The 20,544-nt window shown below is 32.3% G+C and overlaps 1 protein-coding gene across 11 annotated transcripts in view; it reads left to right on the forward strand.

The window, feature by feature from the left end:
• The window catches only part of LOC144957980 (arf-GAP with GTPase, ANK repeat and PH domain-containing protein 1-like), a 184,330-nt gene that overhangs the window by 39,782 nt on the left and 124,004 nt on the right, over positions 1–20,544 (forward strand). For 3 of the 11 annotated variants that reach the window (XM_078889543.1, XM_078889546.1, XM_078889540.1), the window contains exon 9: positions 10,103–10,201. The exons of 4 other annotated variants lie outside the window; for them this stretch is intronic. In XM_078889543.1, coding sequence (XP_078745669.1) covers positions 10,103–10,201 — 99 coding nt within the window. Of the gene's footprint in view, positions 1–10,102; positions 10,202–13,699; positions 13,796–20,544 lie in introns of all 11 variants that reach the window. 4 more of the 11 variants (XM_078889541.1, XM_078889542.1, XM_078889544.1 and 1 more) reach the window with 2 other exon arrangements.

The raw sequence follows: 20,544 nt of genomic DNA on the forward strand, positions 1-20,544 counted from the left end.
CAGTATCCGAAGCCTGGACCAGGCATGGAACCTAGAAGAAGAAGAAGTCAATAGCTAAAAATATAAATATGGAAATTTACATTACATTTAAAGTTATATGAAGAACAATATTTTTAAAAGTTTTGCTATTTGCTTTATTAACCTGCGATGTTTTAATAATTGTTATGGATTTGTAATGAAGAAGGACAGCATTAACACATGCTTTTGCTATATCTGCTGTTCCCATGATGACATTGTCAAAAATTAATCTCATGCTCTTCAAAGGTGATACTCAGCTACTAGAAGCTGTGGACTGTAAAAAGTAATAAACAAAAATGAATATAACAGTTTAATAATAGAACAAAATATCGAACATGGAACGTTTCGGGCTCAATACCCTTCTTCAGCAACAACAAAAGACAATTCTAACATAATTACTACATTACTGCACCATCTCTATTTGGATTTTAAAGTAATGTATTTATGTTTTAATTGTTTTTGGGTTTTTTTTGGGTTTTTTTTTTTGTAATGGGCTGAAGAATGAAGTTGTTATATTCATTTTTGTTTACTACTTTTTCTCATGCTCTTTTAACCTAATGACAGGGAAATTAAATGTCTTTTAAATCATGAATTACCCATGCAAGCTACAGATTCAATGTCAAATCTGCTGTACTCTGAAAAAAAAAAAAAAGACGTATTTAAAATTTTGGCCAGAAAACTCGCCTTTCAGGTATTGATTGATTGAAATGATCCTCATCTTGCCAAAAACTCTTCAAAGTTGAGATTTCATGAAGTCTTAAGGTTTTGAGAGTGTTTGGCAAAATGAGGGTCATTTTAATCGATGAATATTTGAAGGACGAGTTTTCTGGTCAAACTTTTTATTACATTTTTTTTTTCGTAGTATGACAGAAATTGATTAATTTTGCCTGAAGGGAAAACTTTTCCTTTGTGGTTATTTTATCTCTTTGTTTTTCTTAATAGACTTGACTTATTATCAAAGGAGATAAATGCTACAAAACGAAATTATACACTTTAATTGGTCCAAAATTACCCTATTTTACGATGGAATCCATTCTCACCTAGAGAACCTGGAATAATGATGTTACTGTTATTAGTCTCTTGTGAAAACATCAAGATGATTAATATCTCTGGTTTGAGTAAAATCAGACCCCCGATAACAAGTTTTATGCAATTTCATTTTTATTTTTTCCACCATTGTCTCTCAGAACCTTTGTGGTTTCATTTCTGTTTTTATTTTTTTATTTTAAATTTTTTAAAAACTTAAATATATATTTATTTTTTTGGCTTTCTTTTTCTTATGCTTGTACTAACTTGTTCCCTTTCATCACTTTGTGGGATTTCTGATACACGTGATGGGTGGTCTTGGATATTTCAAATTTCCTTAAATCGACTAAACAAATACAAGAAAAAAACAACAAACAATATCAATCATTACTTGCATTCCTGTCTCTTTGATTAGACAAAAGTAATGTTTCTCCATCTCTTTTTTGGTCCTGAATTTGATTCTTTAGTATTATACACTAACAATAATGTAATGTGATTTAAGAGCTTTGCAGGTATGTATAACTGTATTAGATGTGTTATTTTTCTCATTTTAATTCTTATATTAGGGTCTTATTAATAAGTAAAGTTGCAAAACACTGTCAAACAGGTGGAAATCGCTAAAGCACAGACAAAGCAGACGTTTAGTTCATTGTTAATTCTGTGGTACTGAACCTTTTATGTCCAATATATATATATATATTTTAATAGATCAGTTTTTCTAAGGTTTTGCCAAATGAAATAGTATTGGCACCAATTGTAGAGCAATTAAGAACAATGACGAAAGCACTCAATTCAGCAAAATGTAGAGTTTGTCAGAAACATGATGGTGTTGTCTGCAAATGATAATAATAAGAAAAAAATTTAACTAGAAAAAAGTAATTGGGAAATGCCCTGTTTCAAATATAACCATGACAGCCCGCAGACGCATGTTAAAATAGGCTTTAAAGGAACTCACTGTCTAAGAGCAAAGTTGTTGGTGTAGAAATATCTTACTATACTTTTTAAAAAGAATCCTATTAAAAAATCAAAGTTTAGAGTTTATAACTCATCTTTCTGACCTGTCGGATTAACTATCATCGTCATCATCATCATCATCATCATCATCATCATCATCATCATCATCATCAACATCGTGTAAGTGCTGAAAATGTTGGATGAAGGTCATCATAATATTATGTGGTCCTGGTTGAGTCAGAAAACGTTGACAGGCTTTGATGAAGACTTTCCTTTCTTTGTCTTTGTGGACCCCTTTTCCATTCTCCAGATAGGCTGATCTAGGAATGTTTTTGAGTTTACAATGTGAGAGGCATCGGACTCTTCTTCCTTTTGTCTCAAAACAAACAACAACAAAATAAAAACATTAACAAAAACAAACCCATATACTAACGAGGAAAAAAATAGGTAACAATTATATCGAATTATATTGAAATGTTGGAAATTTTTTTTATTAAAGCCCAAAAACAACTTTAACCAATACCTGTTCTATTTTTACTTACTACTCGCTACCAGATGGCAACGTCATTCCCTCCGGCCAGTCTCATAATCAAATATTTCAGGCAGCTCAGTCTAGTAGGTCCGCCTGGTCATTTCCATCCCATACATTATATTATCCGGTGACATTTATTTAATTTTTGGCCATTTTTTTTTCTAGTTGGAACTGCCTCCCGCCTGCTTATTCTTATGATTTGTTAGGCAAATCCAGACATACATAATGCTTAACGTTACTAATAATTATTTGTAGTTCAAGAAAATTGTCTCAGGTTACAAAATTGATTGGACCAGCCATCATTTTACGAGATAATATCTTTAAATCTTACGGGTATGACTGAAATTTTAAGAAATTCAGTTTTTATGAAGTTGATAATATTTCTATTAAAATATTTCCCTTAAAATTGTGTTAATCCCCAACTTGGCAGGTTTGTAGATGATTTTATGAGTAGACTTCAACAAAGAATTAATTGTTAGGGACGAAGTTGATTCCTTTGTACAAAGTTTTCCCCTTAATTTATTCTTTCATTTATTTTATATATGTAGATAAAATATACATTGATCAATTTTCAGACATTAAAAAAATCCAAGGACACAATGGAGAAGAAGAAAAATTAGACTTTTGCCTGCCTCTTTAAAGAATCATTTCACAAATAAACGTTGTTATGGAGGGCTTCATTCACTGCTGGATTTATTTATTTATTTGTTTCGGATTTTTTTGTGTGTGGACATTTTGAATATTTTTACTTTTTATTTCTGATTTGGAGAGGGCATATCAACAGCTTTTTATTTTTAAACCCTTTATTTTCTCTCTTTAAAAGGGGGGACCTATGATCATTATTTACTCTATTTTTTTCGATTTACTTTTGTATTGTTTTTAAAATTTTAGTTTAATTTAATTTTTTTTTGGTGTGTGTGGGGGAGGGGGGGGGGGGGTTAATCTATTGATTAAAATGGCGTAAAAGAATCGAAAGAAAGAAAAGAAAAAAAAACAATGAAAAAATAGAACAGAATCTTCAATTTGATTGAATTTTGATCATATTTCCCTATTCATTTCTTATATTTTCACCTCAAACAACAAATTTGTTGACAAATTATTTAATTTTTGGGCGGTATAACTGCCATTTTGAAAACACAAATGATTTAATTTGTTTATAAATTATTTACTTTTTAGATGGTATACGTGCAATTTTGGAAATTTACCTTAAGCTTGATTTATCACCAACTTAATAAAAAAATAACGAAAAAAAAACAAACAAACCTCAAGCTAAATTTTGTTTTCTTCCTATTCATCTGGTGGTTGGCAATTAGCTCAAATAATACTCACGATAAACAGACATTGTTGATTAAACGGCTTTACTTTAAGAAATGTTTCTCGTCAGCCAATCACAAGCGAGTACTTCTTTAGCCAGGAGGCCAATGTAAATATTAATGTCCCCGAAGTTTGAAAACCGTTGCCTGGCAGTTAATCGGTCCATTGTTTGTGCATAGGGTTTTATCCTCCGGTTGAATTTCATTGTCCTCTCATCAATGGGAATAATATTGTATCGTACAGTTATAAATCATTTTCTTTTTTTTTTTTTTATTTGGCCAGAAAAATATTTAGTCCTGTAATATCGATAGATTAAGATGACACTCCCTCCCAACTGGCCAAAAATCTTAAACCTGATCCTACAAAGACCTTTTGACATTTTGATAATTTTGTTGTTGTTGACATTTTAATCAATCGACGTAGGAAGAATCGTTTTCTGGTCAAAATGAAATAAAAGATGTATTGTCATCATCCAGCAGGATTGGCATATTTATAAACACTCTTACACAAGCCCTTTCCTAACACACTCCCACTCAAATATGGCCCAATGATTGTTACTATATTATTTTGTTGGCATCCATAAAAGGCTAGGACGCAAAATAAAATCACGGGACTTATATCGCTAATTCGCATCCATTGAGCTGCTTCACATTGGAGCAGAATTTGTAACTCTATTTTATTTCGTTCCTGACAAAAACGTGAAAACAAAGGTTTTGAATATTTTTTTTTAAAAGATTGACAATGGGTTTTGTTTTGTTTTGTTTTTATTTTGATTTTTGTTTTGTTTGTTTGCTAATTTGTTTCCGATGTTGATTTCGTTTGCTCTTGCTGGTGGACGTGTTTTCCCCTATTATGTACCTAAAATGGAATACAAGAATTCCCGAACGGTCTTTAACAAGTCTAACCACGGCACCAACACTACAAGTTTATTATTTCTCATCCATTCTTACAGTTCGGCACTGTTGCCAAACACATACATTATTAACCTTTATCTTCATATTTAATTTCTTCATTCATTTTACTTATTTTTCTACAACCGTTTCGATGCGATATATTATTATAGTTAACACTATTTCCATATTTGGGGGCCAAAAAGACCCCAGGGGGTGTTTTTTATTCATAAAACAGTCAATTTTTGACACAGAGACCTGAAATTTGGTGACTTTTCCTAAAATGATGAGGTCCATGATCATGCCAAATTTCATGCTTGTCACGTGCATAGTTTACTCACACTGAGCATGCTCATCTGGAATTTGAGATTTTCTGATTTGGGGTCCAAATGGACCCCATGACTTTTAAAGAGAAAAATACTAGAAAGTACGATTTCCTGATTTGGGGTCCATTTGGCCCCCATGATTTTATATAGGAAAATACTAAAGATTTCAACAAAGGAATGCTATTTCTTTCTTTTTATTCCACAATTTTCTATAATAATAATAATAATAATAATAATAATAATAATAATAATAATAATAATAATAATAATAATAACAATAATAATAATGATAATGATAATAATAATAATAATAATAATAATAATAATAATAATAATAATAATAATAATAATAATAATAATAATAATAATGATAATAGTAATAATAATGATAATAATAATAATAATAATAATAATAATAATAATAATAATAATAATAATAATAATAATAATAATAATAATAACAATAATAATAGCAATAATAATAGCAATAATAATAACAATAATAATAGTAATAATAATAACAATAATAGGTAATAACAATGATAATAGTAATAATAATAATAACAATAATAATTATGATAATAATAATCATCATCATCATCATCATCATCATCATCATCATCATCATCATAATAATAATAATAATAGATAATTTTTATTATTGTTAGTATCATTATAATTTTATTTATTATTATTATTATTATTATTATTATTATTATTATTATTATTATTATTATTATTATTATTAGTAGTAGTAGTAGTAGTAGTAGTAGTAGTAGTAGTAGTAGTAGTAGTAGTATTGTTGATGTTGTTGTTATTATTATTATTATTATTATTATTATTATTATTATTATTATTATTATTGTTGATGTTGTTATTATTATTATTATTATTATTATTATTATTATTATTATTATTATTATTGTTATTATTATTATTTTTATGATGATGATGATGATGATGATGATGATTATTATTATTATTATTATTATTGCTATTATTATTATTTTTATTATGATGATGATGATGATTATTATTATTATTATTACTATTATTATCATTGCTGTGGTTGTTGTTATTATTATTAATATTATTATCATTATCATCATCATCATCATCATCAACTCCTTTCCGTGAATGATTGTTGGTTTTATGAAGTAATTGCAATTCAGACATGGACAACACTTTTACAAGTGAGTGTAGTCGAAGAAAAGCATGTGCCAACCATACCTAGGGTCATCCATTACAATTTGATAATGGTAACAATTGACCATATTTATGCTGATTCTCATTGATGCAATAATACCTTTCAAATGTAGAAAAACATTAGAAACAAACAAAAAAAAAAAACAATAGCAAAACATAATTCAAAATTTATTAAAATTAATCCGAGGCTCAGCTATAGTAAATTTTATGAATTAAAAGGCAAGAAAAAAGTTCCACTATCACTGAAATATTGTTTTAGATTTTTTCTGATCAAAGCATGTGAACACATATTCATTTACAAGAGAAGTAAATATTATTCTGCTACCCTGTGAACATGTAAATTCTCCACATCTGCTGCAAGTCTTTCTGAATTTTACATCATTTTTTTCTCGGACATTTTATTGATCTTCCCCTTGTCGCATTCTTCCTCTTCCTTTTGTGCTGTTGATCTTATTCTCCCATCTTGCACTTGTACATTTTGTTCTTGTCCCTTCTTCGTACATATCACCACAAGAGTACTTTTCATTTTCTTAGTGAAAAAAATAGAATACTCCGGAGGCAGGCTTTTTCAATTTTCTTTGAATGCATGACATGGTTCTTTTGGATTTTATGAACTTTGATAGAATTCTTCCTCTATGTGGAATTTTGTTCTTATTCCAAGCAGTGCATTCCTCCACAAACAATGTATTTTGGAAGTTGCCGACTTCTATTGTTTCTTCAGCTTCATCAACATCAGATTCAGAATCGGTGGCATCTATTTCTGGATCTGGCTGCAACAGAATCAGTGGCATTTCTTCATCAGTGATGCTTTCATTTGAAGAACTTGAATCATTCCCATTACAATGAAATGGTGAAATACCGCCAGTGTCTGAAGGATTAGAAGAAGAAAATTATATTGGGAAGGAACACACACCTGGAGAGAGAGAGAGAGAGAGAGAGAGAGAGAGAGAGAGAGAGAGAGAGAGAGAAGAGAGAGAGAGAGAGAGAGAGAGAGAGAGAGAGAGAGGGGGGGGGGGGGGAGTATTTTGGGGATGTGAGTATATTATTATTATTTTGAAAACTTTATTTTACTGGAATCCCCAATTGACAATTATTGTCATGTAGAAATAAAAGAAAACATCAAATATGAAAGTATCTGAGAGTTATGTGATTACAAAACAATGTAATTTTCTCGTTGTCTTCATGGATTTGCTGTGATATGCTGAAAGTCACATCCAACGAGTCAGATAAAAGAGGTATAACTGTTCGATTTTTCATCTTTAAAAAAAAACGGCTTTTACTCTGAAGTCTTTGCAGCCAATAAATCCAAAAATTGATGAGTTGTCAATATTATTCATTTATACCTTCATCATTATCATCGTGGGGGAAAATCATCCATTACCTGAAACTCGATTTGCAACAGCTCATCTTTATCTTGCATTATTAATTGATGATATTCTGTCAATTCACTGGTTAAAGATAAGCTAATCTTACACCAACTTAATATTTATTTTACTATTTCATACAATAGAAACATACTTGATAATGCTGTTACTGTTTGGAGAAATGACATTCTAACGATCAGAATTGAAACTCATATTCTCATATTAGATTTCATATGATGCCTGTTATTAACTCCGAGCTAACAACTATTACATATATAAATGTAATAGGTACCATTCCGTTTTAAATAAATAGTAGGTGACATACCTTCCTCATGCCCCAGCAGACTACAACTCAATGTATATCTGAGCATTCAAACTACCAAGGATGTTACACTTTCTCCCTTCGTCATGGTTTAGGTCCAATGCAACATAATTTAGACCACACAACGGATGGCTGAAAATTAAAAAAAAAAACACCCAGCAACATACATTTCGTTTATCTAGTTAGCAAATTCAAAAATTCAGAAGCAATAATATCAATACAATATGACTGAAACATAATGTAGACATTTAAGCTAATTTAGTTCACCTAGAGATTGAATAACGGTACAAGAAAATAAATCACTTGTCGTAAGAAGTTACAAACAAATCTGTGGTTAGGTAGGGTACACACAAGAATAAAAGATAATCGAGAAGCGCAAGTAAGTCAAATATTGGAAGAAACATTAAATTGAATATTAGCGCTTTCATGTATCCATTATTGTTTCATCATTTCATATTTGGCGATTCTAGCTGGTACTACAATCATAAAATTAACAATACTATCAATTCATTTTTCGTTACATAGGATAAGTGTCAGAATAATCTTCATACATCACATATCTTATGAAAAAAAGTAATGCGTTAGTACTTACTTGGATTTTTCTTGATTAGAGTTGATGAAAAAGTAGGTAACTGAAACTGGCGCTCACATTGGACAGCAAACAGGAAACAAAATTACCAAGTCAATCATGTAGATGCCATCTACCAGTAAGTTGTGGATCATATTGACACGACTATGTCACTAAATAAATAGATGCATAATGCCACAACAAAAACAACAAAATGATGCAAACTTATATTGCCTATATACATTTAATGAGAAAATATGATTTTAACTGAATTTTCCATAGTAAAATCATGGGGATTAAATGGCCCTCAAATAAGAAATAAATAGGACTTTCTAGTATTTTACTATGTGCAAGTCATGGGGGCCAAATGGACCCCAAATCAGAAAATAGGACTTTCTAGTATTTTTCTCTTTGCAAGTCATGGGGGCCAAATGGACCCCAAATCAGGAAATAGGACTTTCTAGTATTTTTCTCTTTGCAAGTCATGGGGGCCAAATGGACCCCAAATCAGGAAATAGGACTTTCTATTTTAGTATGAAAATAGGGTTAACACAGTCTATTGAATTGTCTCCTTTTTGACGAGAATGAAAATATCAAAACTGTATTCATTAATTAATTTATTTATTTATTTATTTATTTTCCTCTGTTCATTTTGTTGTTTTTTTTTTGTTTTTTTATTGTTTTTTGTTTTTTTTTGTTGTTGTTTTTATTTTAAACATGAAGTTCATATTTTTCTAAGTCAAACTTTATTTTGAAGCTTGTTTTGCATCTTGTTTCTTGTGCTGTATTATTTTATTTTGGATTCAATTTATGCTTTAAGTATCGATGTATCTAATATTTTTCTTTGTTATCAAAGGTTAATGTTTTGTCCATTTGTTTTATGTTTATTTCGATGTATATTTTCTTTTTTTTTCTTTTGCTCTGCTGCTTGCTTTGATAATTTTGATATTACTTCCTGCTTGCATCATTGTTCGCATATTTGTACAATTTGATTAATTTATCCTGTTTACAGTTGCTGAAAATCAAAATTTGTTCATTCAATTGCTGATCTTTTATAATCTTTCTTTCTTTCTTTTTTTTTTTTTAATTGTTTTATTTTTAATGTTTTTTTTATTATTATTATTTCTTAAATGTTTAAAGATTATAACTTTTGGTTGTTTTGTTTTTTTGTTGTTTTTCTCTATTATTATTTATTTATTTATTTATTGATGTCGTGCATGCATGATTGCTATTTTTTGTTGTTTTGTTTTCTTCCTCTCCCGTTCTCTATGACTTACTACAAACTCTACCACCAACCCACCCAAATCGGCCTGCATACCCTGCCCGTCCGGTTCCACCCCTTCTCTTAAAATCCGTGCCCATTTCCCCCTAAAATGCAATGTCGCTGGGGCCAATCTACCATATTCCACCTCCCTACATCCTCCTAAAATATCAATTTAAACAAAAATTGCATTCCCCACCATATAAATTCTCCTTCCCTCTGACCCGTCCAAATCAATTAACTCCTCCCCCCCCCCCCCCTCACCCCCACTCTTATCATACCCACCTCAACCTCCAAATCCCCCCCCCCCCCCCCCCCAAGGCTGACTACAGCGCCACAGAGGACCTCGTAACCTGCACTCCCTTGGCCATGCGCAAACACAAAAAATCCCAATCCGTCCAGAAATCCAATTCGTTCAGTGTAAGTCTCATCATCAAATATTTTCAATTCTAATCACACTGGCGTACGCTGACAAAACGACAGTTTTTTCTTCGTTTTTTTTTCTTATAAAAAAAGTCATAATTGATATAACGGCTTTTAAAAAAAAAAATTACTAAACCTGGAATGTTTCGTCTTCTGCCGATAACCCACAAATAAATAATTAAATAAAATGTTAAAACAACACTTTAAATCCAAGACAGACGGCAGAAAAGTTCTTGGCTCGTCCAGTCGGCAAATGCGATAGCCATTGTATACCGATGAGTACTTTTTTTCTTTTTTTTTTTAGCTCGTATGTGACCCATAGTCTCAAAATGTTATTGATGTCGTCGGGATGAACCGAGCTCCAAATTAAATAAATAAAAAGATAGATATAGAATTGAAATTATTATAAATACAAAATTTGTGTTCCTCCCCCACCTTTGTGTGTATGTGTGTGTGTGTGTGCAATTCATGAAATTTATATTTATTCTCCGCCATAACAATCGAAATTAACCCCAAATTCCATTTGTGTTGTTACAAATTCACTTCCCATCGCTTAGCTCATTCCGACGTAATAACCGATTTGAGCCGGTCGGTCACACATAATAAATAGCATTATATCAATCTATTCGAATGACTTCCAACTTATCAACAATTCTGAAACCGGAGACTTTAACTCAATCAACCCTAACACCGACTATATCCGTAGTATACCCGGGGTTACTTTTACCCCATGCCTATTTATTAATTTTTTTTCTGAGACAATTTATAGGCGTATCTAGTATCAAAGCGAATGTTCTTAATGTTTACATGTTCATGGTAGTTGAATAAAAATATCTTTGCACATGCTCATTTTTAATACATGTCTTCCCATTTTGAAAAGTAGCAAAAATCTTTAGGATTGAGTGAGTTAAAGAAGTCTGTCTATAAATAAATTCAATTTAAAGGAAGTCTCTCGTGTGTTTGAAATTTTGATAATTTGGGGGCCCCTTTTAATCATTGATTAGAATAGTAAAAGTGTAATGGCCAAAATGGAAGAAAAAGCGTTTTGTCAGTGTGCAGCAGTCCATAGTAGATTTAAATTTATTCTCTAACCAAATCATCACCCACCAACTTATTTCGTCAATAAAATTAAATTATGTCATAATGTCGCTGATGAGAAAAGTCAATGGAATTATTAGAAAAATAAAAATTTTGTAACACTTCTCTTTATTCTTTATTAAACTTTTTTGTTTTGTTTTTTCTTCTCTCTTAGTCTTAGGCTTAAGAAAGGATTATGGGTTGGGAAGGTGGACCAATATGAAATAGATATAATAATAGTCTAAGTAAAAAATTGTATAGAACACTAAACTCAAAATCGAAATCTTAACAGGGGGGGGGGGGGGGGGAATTTTTAAAAATGATAGTTTGAATTTTTCATAGAGCGTTAAAGATTCTTTGCAGTACTCGAAAGAAAATATCAGAACGGAATCCAGGGTGTTTGTTGTTGCTGTATTTTGCTGTGCTTACCTTTGATTATTTTTAATTTTGAACTCACAGCACATTGCGTCATTTGTATACATCTCTCTCTCTCTCTCTCTCTCTCTCTCTCTCTCTCTCTTTCTTTCTCTCTCTCTCTCTCTCTCTCTCTCTCTCTCTCTCTCTCTCTCTCTCTGTTCAGTTCGTGTCGTAAAATGCATCTCAATTTTATTTACTATTCATTTACATGTTATTAAGATGATTAATGAACGCATGCTTGCATCATGTTGTGGCCTTGTGCATTGCAGTGTCGTTTCTAATATTTTTTGGTTTTCAAAAGTGTTGTTTACGTTTGATTTTAACCAGTATAAATTGTTTTTTAGTTTTGTTTCTCAATTTTTTTTATTTTAGTCCATTTGATTAATTTGATGAATTGATTATGTTCTCTCTTTTTTTTTTTTGGTTTTTGTTTTGTTTTGTTTGTTTGTAAAATGATAAATACAAAACCGTACTCCACAAACTGTGTGAGACAATTCGTTAAAACGAATTATATTTTCGTTTGCCTTTCAGGGCGAGGCTCAAATGACGCTCATTTGTTTAAAAGTTCGTCCGCGAATTCGTAATTTTTGAAAAAATAAAACTAATTTGGATGCCTGTGGTCAAAACAACAACACAATATCAATTCAACTGGAAGGGACCGGTGTTACATTAATTAGGTTTCGATATTTTTAGAAAACGACAAAGGAGATTATCAGTTGGACGATTTTTAACGAAAAGTAGTCTTTTTTTTTTTTTAAATCAATTCTACTATTTATAGCATAAGAGTTTTTTTTTTTTTTTTTTGTTTTTTGTTGTTGTTTTTTTTGTTTTTGTTGCTGTTTATATCTCAAATTTAGTTCCCTTATTCATGCTTTTTATCATATGTAATACATGCTATTCAGCATCTGCCAAATATCAACCTACACCACCATATTATTTGTTTCTGAAGTGGCACAGTGCTTACTGGGATTGTATTAAACGGCTGACTCGCTCCCATTTTGCTTCTCTGCATTTGGAAAAAAAAAAAAGAAAAGTAAAGATTGTGAAATTTTCAAATTATAGAGTCTAGTTTGAATTGCGCTTTTTTTCCCAATCATATTTTTCCCAATCATATTTTTCCTGATCTCTACACTTGATATTCAATATTCTTAGCGTGCCTATTTCGTTAATGCATTAAATTGAGATTTTAGTTGTTGTTTTTTAAAAATTTATATGAATTTTTTTTTTTTTTTTTTTTTTTTTTTTTTGGTATTGGAGTTGACATTAAAACAATGCTAGGACGAATTTACCGCAACCACACGCTGTTAAGTTTAAGATGAATTATAATAAAATGTGAGAAAAAAAAATCGACTGGCAAATACTTGAGATGCGAGGATTAATCTGAAAATGACATTATTAAAAATAGTTATAGCAAGAGGAATGTTTGACTTAAATTATTTTTCGCCTAGTCAATAATAACGTTGAAAAAAGCACAGATGCATTATATCACACAAAACCTCAGGAACGTTTTCAATTTTATTGTCAAAAGGATGCTATTACATTTTAAAAGATACAGTAATATACATGTTTGTTTCTGATATCACATGAAATCGCAGCAACCGCCTTAAAACTCAAAAACACAAACCAATGAATTTAAGCCAGTTCCGTGTAAATATTTTCTTGGCGAGCGTTATTGTCGATGTCAATGCTTCGAGCAAATAATTTATTTTTTTTAACCAAAAAAAAAACATGGTCTCGCGCACAGTGATAAAACGCCCATTTACAATTTGCTTCGTCTATCGACCGATTAATGTTATACTCGCAGACTTCTCTGAAGTGATTTGGAAAGAGATTTATTACCCTAAGAGCACGATCATTTGAGCGCATAGAGCTGAAAATATTCACCGTTTTGATTGCATACGTTTAGAGTGATCAGACTGGATTCATCAATCTGTTATTGTATTGTTCTTTCAATATTATTATTATTTTTTTTTTTTTGTTTTTTTTTTTTAATAATACCAGGGTGCCTCAGAACTCCGGGGTCAGGTACAGGGTCACCCCAACGCAAATTTTGCGGCTTGGAAAAACAAGCAGTTTTTCAAGCCAAATTTTCTCAGTGTAAGTTTTTGGAGGATGTAGAAGAAATGATGAGAATTTTTTTAAAAATGGATTTAATTGAAGTACTAATGATGAATATATCTAATTATTACTAAAGGAATTTTCACTGTTACATTTATTATTTTGTCAGAAGCCACTATGTTGCGATTGAGGAAAATTAAAATAAAATTTTAGGCAACAGAAAAAATTTTTTAAAAAACTTGGAAGATTTTAATTATGTAGGAATGTTTTTTAGTTTAGTATTAAAAGTTATCACAATACCTTTTGGTATAGAAGCCATTATATTACTCTCGCGAATTTGATATCAACCGTGTTTGGTTTGAAATCAATTTAAAAGAGCACGATTAATATAGAAAATGATCTGAAATGTTGTCACAAACGAACTAACAACACATGGGTTAAGAACAAACATAACGTAGAGGTATCGGAAACATGTAGAATTAATTATACACTATAACGGTTATATTAGGGACATTCTTTTGAGAATTTTTGTTCTATAAATTTGACGAGTTTCCTAACAAGACTGAACTCAATATCACACTGACTAAATAATATATGCCTCGCTAGAAACCTTTTGCTTCATTCTGTCGATAAATATGATCTTAAAATTGTCGAAATCTTGATTGTGTGACTTCAAAGAAGATTCGGTGTTAAGAATTTATGATAAAATAGGATCATTTTCAGTTGATCGGGAGTTGATTTTAAAAAATGTATGGCCGAAATTTTAACGTCAGTCTACAGCGAAAACAAGGGAGGCAGTTGTGCATTATAGATTATTATTAAGGTTCTCACCATTAGTCTCCCTTGAACTTGTCAGAGGACACACACACACACACACACACACACACACACACACACACACACACAAGCACACAAGCACACCCACACAATTAACGAAAAAAAAAAAAAATTATATATGAAACTTCTTCCTATCAACGCCCCCATCCTTAGCTACAATAACCGTTTTAGTGTGTAAATCATCCATGTTTTTGTTGTGTTTAATTTTAAGAAAGCAACATGGTCACAGGCTTAATAAACAATTTTAAAAGTCTTTGGAGTAACAATTATAGGAATTTTTTTGTTGATGTCTTTGAATCCATTAGAATTAAAATACGGATTCAAATTAAATATCAACATTTTCAGTGATGCGGTTGGTATTTAAGTATATGTGTGTGTGCGGGTGGTTGGATGGGAGCATCACCCTTGAATCATATACCTATGATGTTCGCATGGGTGTACGATCCGATAGTGATGTCGTTTCTTCTTCTCTTTACTAGCCTATCCTGCTTCTTTGGTTTGTGATTGTATTTTTGACAGGGGATATTTTTTTTCTGTAAATCTTCTGCCTGTTTGTTCTTGGTTATTTGTAATTTAGCTTATGATATTTTTAGGTTATGATTTTGATTTACATTTGTACTATTTTTGTTAGATTGCTTGTTTTTTTGTTTCAGCGGTCTCTCATATAACCTCAATTGTGTTGGAAGAGACCTAAAGCAACAAACAAACAAAAAAAAAAATAAGTATATGTGTGTCTTGTGTGGGCGTGCGGTGTGTGTATTTCTGGGTAATTACGTGTAGTTTTCAATTTAAGTTAAATGATCGGTTAAAAATGTTATTTTTTTTAAAGTTTTATTTTTTTAAAAAAGGTTTCTCAGCTTAAACTCTTGATCAAGTGCATAATTGAGTTTGGAGCGCTTTCCATTCTTCACTCACGTGTTATAATTTAGTTGGATAGTACCCAATGTCTTATAAACTGGGAAAATTTCAGATAGATAGTTTTAGTTTGTGTGTATTTCGTATTTCAGTCAGTGTAGTTTTATCGTCATTGGAAACGCACGCAATTCTGTTCTCTCCCAATACTTTCCACCCTGTAGCAGCAGCAGAAGCAGCAACAGCAACAGCACTAGAGTTACTGGCGTACAAGAACAAAACACATTTTTAAAAACATTTTGACCACAAAGCTTATACTTCACATTATATCCATCGACTAAAATCAACCCCGACTTGTGTCACAAAGGTATTAAAAAGCCTTTGTAAGGAAGTTTTGGGTTTAACGATTTTTGACATGTTAGGTTCGGGGGTTTTTTAAGGGCAATAAGTGGACTAACTATTCTTTATTTAAAACTACTAACTCCAGACTTTTTTTCTTATTTAATTTAATTGTTCCAACCAAGTTTCGTTCAGCACGCAATGTCACTGTTTCATGTTAACTCTTTTCATCTGTAAACATTAAAAAAAATACACGATCTTTAAATAGAAGTGGGATTATATGATTTTAAATAAATGTCGTCCAAGTGACTGCGTCATAACCTTTTTTTTTTAAAATACGGAATCGTCCACCTGTCCTTAAGACTGACCATTTCATTTTATTTAATCAATTTTTATAAAGTTAAAGGAATTCTGGCCGAATTGTAAATGGTATCAGAGTGGCCAATTATAGAACAGAATCTGGTGTAAGATTATTTAAACCTGAAAAGGTGTGTATGACACAGAGCCAGACAAAGCAGAAGGAAAAATACAAGGGGAAAAAAATATATCAGCCTGCCTTTTTACAACCAAGAAAAATCAGCCTGGATGGTTGGTTGTTTGTTTTTTTAGATTTTTTTCTTATATTCTTAGATATTTTTTTTTCTATTTTGTCTGGTCCTGATTTATACACACTTTCCGATTTGGCCAAACTTGTGTTTTGTTATTGCACGGCAGAATATAGCTTTCTACACTCTCTTCTCATGTCTGAAGATGTGCGTCACCAAATCCCAACCTATTCTAGAAAAGACAATGCGTTATAATGTACATGTATTGACTCTCTGGCTTTGCTTCGCTCTTGATGAACTTATAACGTATCGTTATTCCTGTCATCAAGATATGAAGTGAATAGAAAAGTGCCAGAAGACAATAGAGAATAAAAATTTTTCGCGGCGGTGGTGGGGTTCGAACCTGCGACCTTATTGGTACGACAACTCCGCCTGGCAGGTGAGAGCGTGGCTCTACCGTGTGAGCTATCAACGAACACAAAAATATTCGTTTCAAACTCAAAGTCATTACTAGATCCCTCTCTCACCCACTTCTTGAGACCGCCGATTCGTTCGTACACCACCATCGCGAATAATTTTGACCAGCAGTTAAGCTTAATAGCCAATATTCTCAACACAAACATATAACATAGAAACGATTGAGACATTGAGTATGCTCCGGTGTATGGGGTGAATTTTTAATTCAGAAAAGTGAGTGGAGCAGGCACTTATGTTGGTAACAACAAGATATGAAGTGAATAGAAAAGTGCCAGAAGACAATAGAGAATAAAAATTTTTCGCGGCGGTGGTGGGGTTCGAACCTGCGACCTTATTGGTACGACAACTCCGCCTGGCAGGTGAGAGCGTGGCTCTACCGTGTGAGCTATCAACGAACACAAAAATATTCGTTTCAAACTCAAAGTCATTACTAGATCCCTCTCTCACCCACTTCTTGAGACCGCCGATTCGTTCGTACACCACCATCGCGAATAATTTTGACCAGCAGTTAAGCTTAATAGCCAATATTCTCAACACAAACATATAACATAGAAACGATTGAGACATTGAGTATGCTCCGGTGTATGGGGTGAATTTTTAATTCAGAAAAGTGAGTGGAGCAGGCACTTATGTTGGTAACAACAAGATATGAAGTGAATAGAAAAGTGCCAGAAGACAATAGAGAATAAAAATTTTTCGCGGCGGTGGTGGGGTTCGAACCTGCGACCTTATTGGTACGACAACTCCGCCTGGCAGGTGAGAGCGTGGCTCTACCGTGTGAGCTATCAACGAACACAAAAATATTCGTTTCAAACTCAAGGTCATTACTAGATCCCTCTCTCACCCACTTCTTGTCACTTTTCTGAATTAAAAATTCACCCCATACACCGGAGCATACTCAATGTCTCAATCGTTTCTATGTTATATGTTTGTGTTGAGAATATTGGCTATTAAGCTTAACTGCTGGTCAAAATTATTCGCGATGGTGGTGTACGAACGAATCGGCGGTCTCAAGAAGTGGGTGAGAGAGGGATCTAGTAATGACTTTGAGTTTGAAACGAATATTTTTTGTGTTCGTTGATAGCTCACACGGTAGAGCCACGCTCTCACCTGCCAGGCGGAGTTGTCGTACCAATAAGGTCGCAGGTTCGAACCCCACCACCGCCGCGAAAAATTTTTATTCTCTATTGTCTTCTGGCACTTTTCTATTCACTTCATATCTTGTTGTTACCAACATAAGTGCCTGCTCCACTCACTTTTCTGAATTAAAAATTCACCCCATACACCGGAGCATACTCAATGTCTCAATCGTTTCTATGTTATATGTTTGTGTTGAGAATATTGGCTATTAAGCTTAACTGCTGGTCAAAATTATTCGCGATGGTGGTGTACGAACGAATCGGCGGTCTCAAGAAGTGGGTGAGAGAGGGATCTAGTAATGACTTTGAGTTTGAAACGAATATTTTTGTGTTCGTTGATAGCTCACACGGTAGAGCCACGCTCTCACCTGCCAGGCGGAGTTGTCGTACCAATAAGGTCGCAGGTTCGAACCCCACCACCGCCGCGAAAAATTTTTATTCTCTATTGTCTTCTGGCACTTTTCTATTCACTTCATATCTTGTTGTTACCAACATAAGTGCCTGCTCCACTCATTCGTTATTCCTGTCATATCCTTTCATGCATCATGAATTATTATTTTGTTTCGTTCCGTTTGTTTATTCTTGTTTTTATTTATTAATTTTAAAAAATCATGTTTGGATTATCGTTATGTGCATTTGTTATTGATACAGATATATATATATATATATATATATATATATATATATATATATATATATATATATATATATATATATTATATATATATATTATATCTGTATCAATAATATTATATTATATATACGAGTTAGAAAATACCACATAGCGATATGGAGGAGTGTCCGAATTGAAGGAATATACATTTATTGTTAGCTGCTTAAGTCCCTCGTCTAGTGACTGATAAACACTCGCAGGGCCCCACAAATCCGAGACGTATCTTAGTTAACAATTTTTGTTTGGTTATCATCCGATTTTGACACCACCCCCCGGACTTTTCATCGTGGTAGTATAATTTGTTGTGCTGAGTTACTATAGGGGGACGAAATTGGTAACAGACGCATTTCTTTTATAAAATGAATGAATTTGACGTCATTTAGATAGCTTTTAATTAGTTTGTTTCTCTTTTGATGTTCTGTTTGTTTATTTGTTTTCTTTTGGGTTTTTTTGTTGTTTTTTTTTTTTTTTTCTTATTCTTTTTTCCGGTTTTTGAGTTTTGCCTGTTAAACATTTTTCTTCTCACGTATCTTTTCTTTTTTTTTCCCTTCTTTCTTTCTCTTTTCTTTCTTTTTATCCCCCCCCCCCCCCAAAAAAAAAAAAAAAAAAAAAAAAAACATTTTTTAAAAATCCATTTTTTTAAACCGCCAAATACTTGATTACTTTTTGTTCAATTCTCTATATCAAAATTTAAATGTAAAGACTACTCCGTTACACAGTTTTTTGTCTTGTTCCGATTGTTGTAACTTCCCCTAATTATAACAGTACAGGGGTCATGTTTCGTTCTTCATGTTAATTGCTGCTGTTGGTTAGGGGACCCTTGTAAAGCGCTTTGAGCGTGTTTAGTGGAAATTGCGCGATAAAAATGCTCATTAAAAAAAAAAAAAAGAAAGTTTTTTAGCTCTTCCCTAAAATTCCCTCACAATACAATGCGATGATCACCAAAAGAATGTGAAAAGTGATTTATTGTTGTTAGTAATGCTCAAGGACCTACAATGATTCCTTTAGTTGAACTATTCAAAACAACTAAGTGCTCACTTTCTTTTGATGGTCGTCAGATTGTATTGCGGCGTTTTCGTTTGTTTGTTTTTGTTGTGTTTTTGTTTGTTTCTTTCTATATTTTTGTTTTGTTTGTTTTTATGGGTTTGTTTTTTTTTGTTTTTTTTTTTTTTTGAGGTGTCATTTTTTCTTCTTTTTTTTTTCGGGTTCTGGCGATTAGTTAACGAAGACTACGCTTCAAACCCATCCTTCTGAACAATTTTTAAAAGAAAATAAATAATCATTTGGTGCACGCGCGCGCACGCACACACACACACACACACACACACACACACACATGCAGTTATTTATCTCAATCTTCAACGTCAACATTTACAAGTTTCTTTCTCATCACAATCCGGTGGCGTCGTTGTCGTTCTTATCATGACAGTCGTCACCATCATCACACTTTATCTCAAATCTCGCCTGTCAAGAGTTAGGACAAAATTAAATCGCAATGCTTTCGACGATCTGGAAAGAAGTGTGTATGAAACAGTGCCAGACAAAGCAAGAAGGAAAAATACAAGAAAAAAACCCCACCCCCAAAAATCAGTGGAACCCGCAGTCGAGGAAGACGGATTTTTTGGATGCTTCTTTTTGTATTAAATTTTTTCTTTTTTGCTCTGGCACTGTTTCATACACACTTTTTCAGATCATTGTCTTACAATATTACCTGCTCCTTATATATAATATATAAAATATATATATATATATATATATATATATATATTATATATATATATATTTAAAAATCCTATCGAAATCGGGGGGGGGGGGGGAGAGTAAGGCACAAATTAAGGTATATTTGGCAATGTTGCGATTCATGGGATTAGAACTAGGATGATCTTCAACACCTCTTCCCTCCCCCCCCCCCCCCCCCCCCCCCCC

Source organism: Berghia stephanieae, chromosome 12 (genome assembly GCF_034508935.2).
Source record: "Berghia stephanieae isolate SIO BIC M18660-M18661 chromosome 12, UCSD_Bste_1.3, whole genome shotgun sequence".
In the NCBI taxonomy this organism is placed as follows: domain Eukaryota; kingdom Metazoa; phylum Mollusca; class Gastropoda; order Nudibranchia; family Aeolidiidae; genus Berghia; species Berghia stephanieae.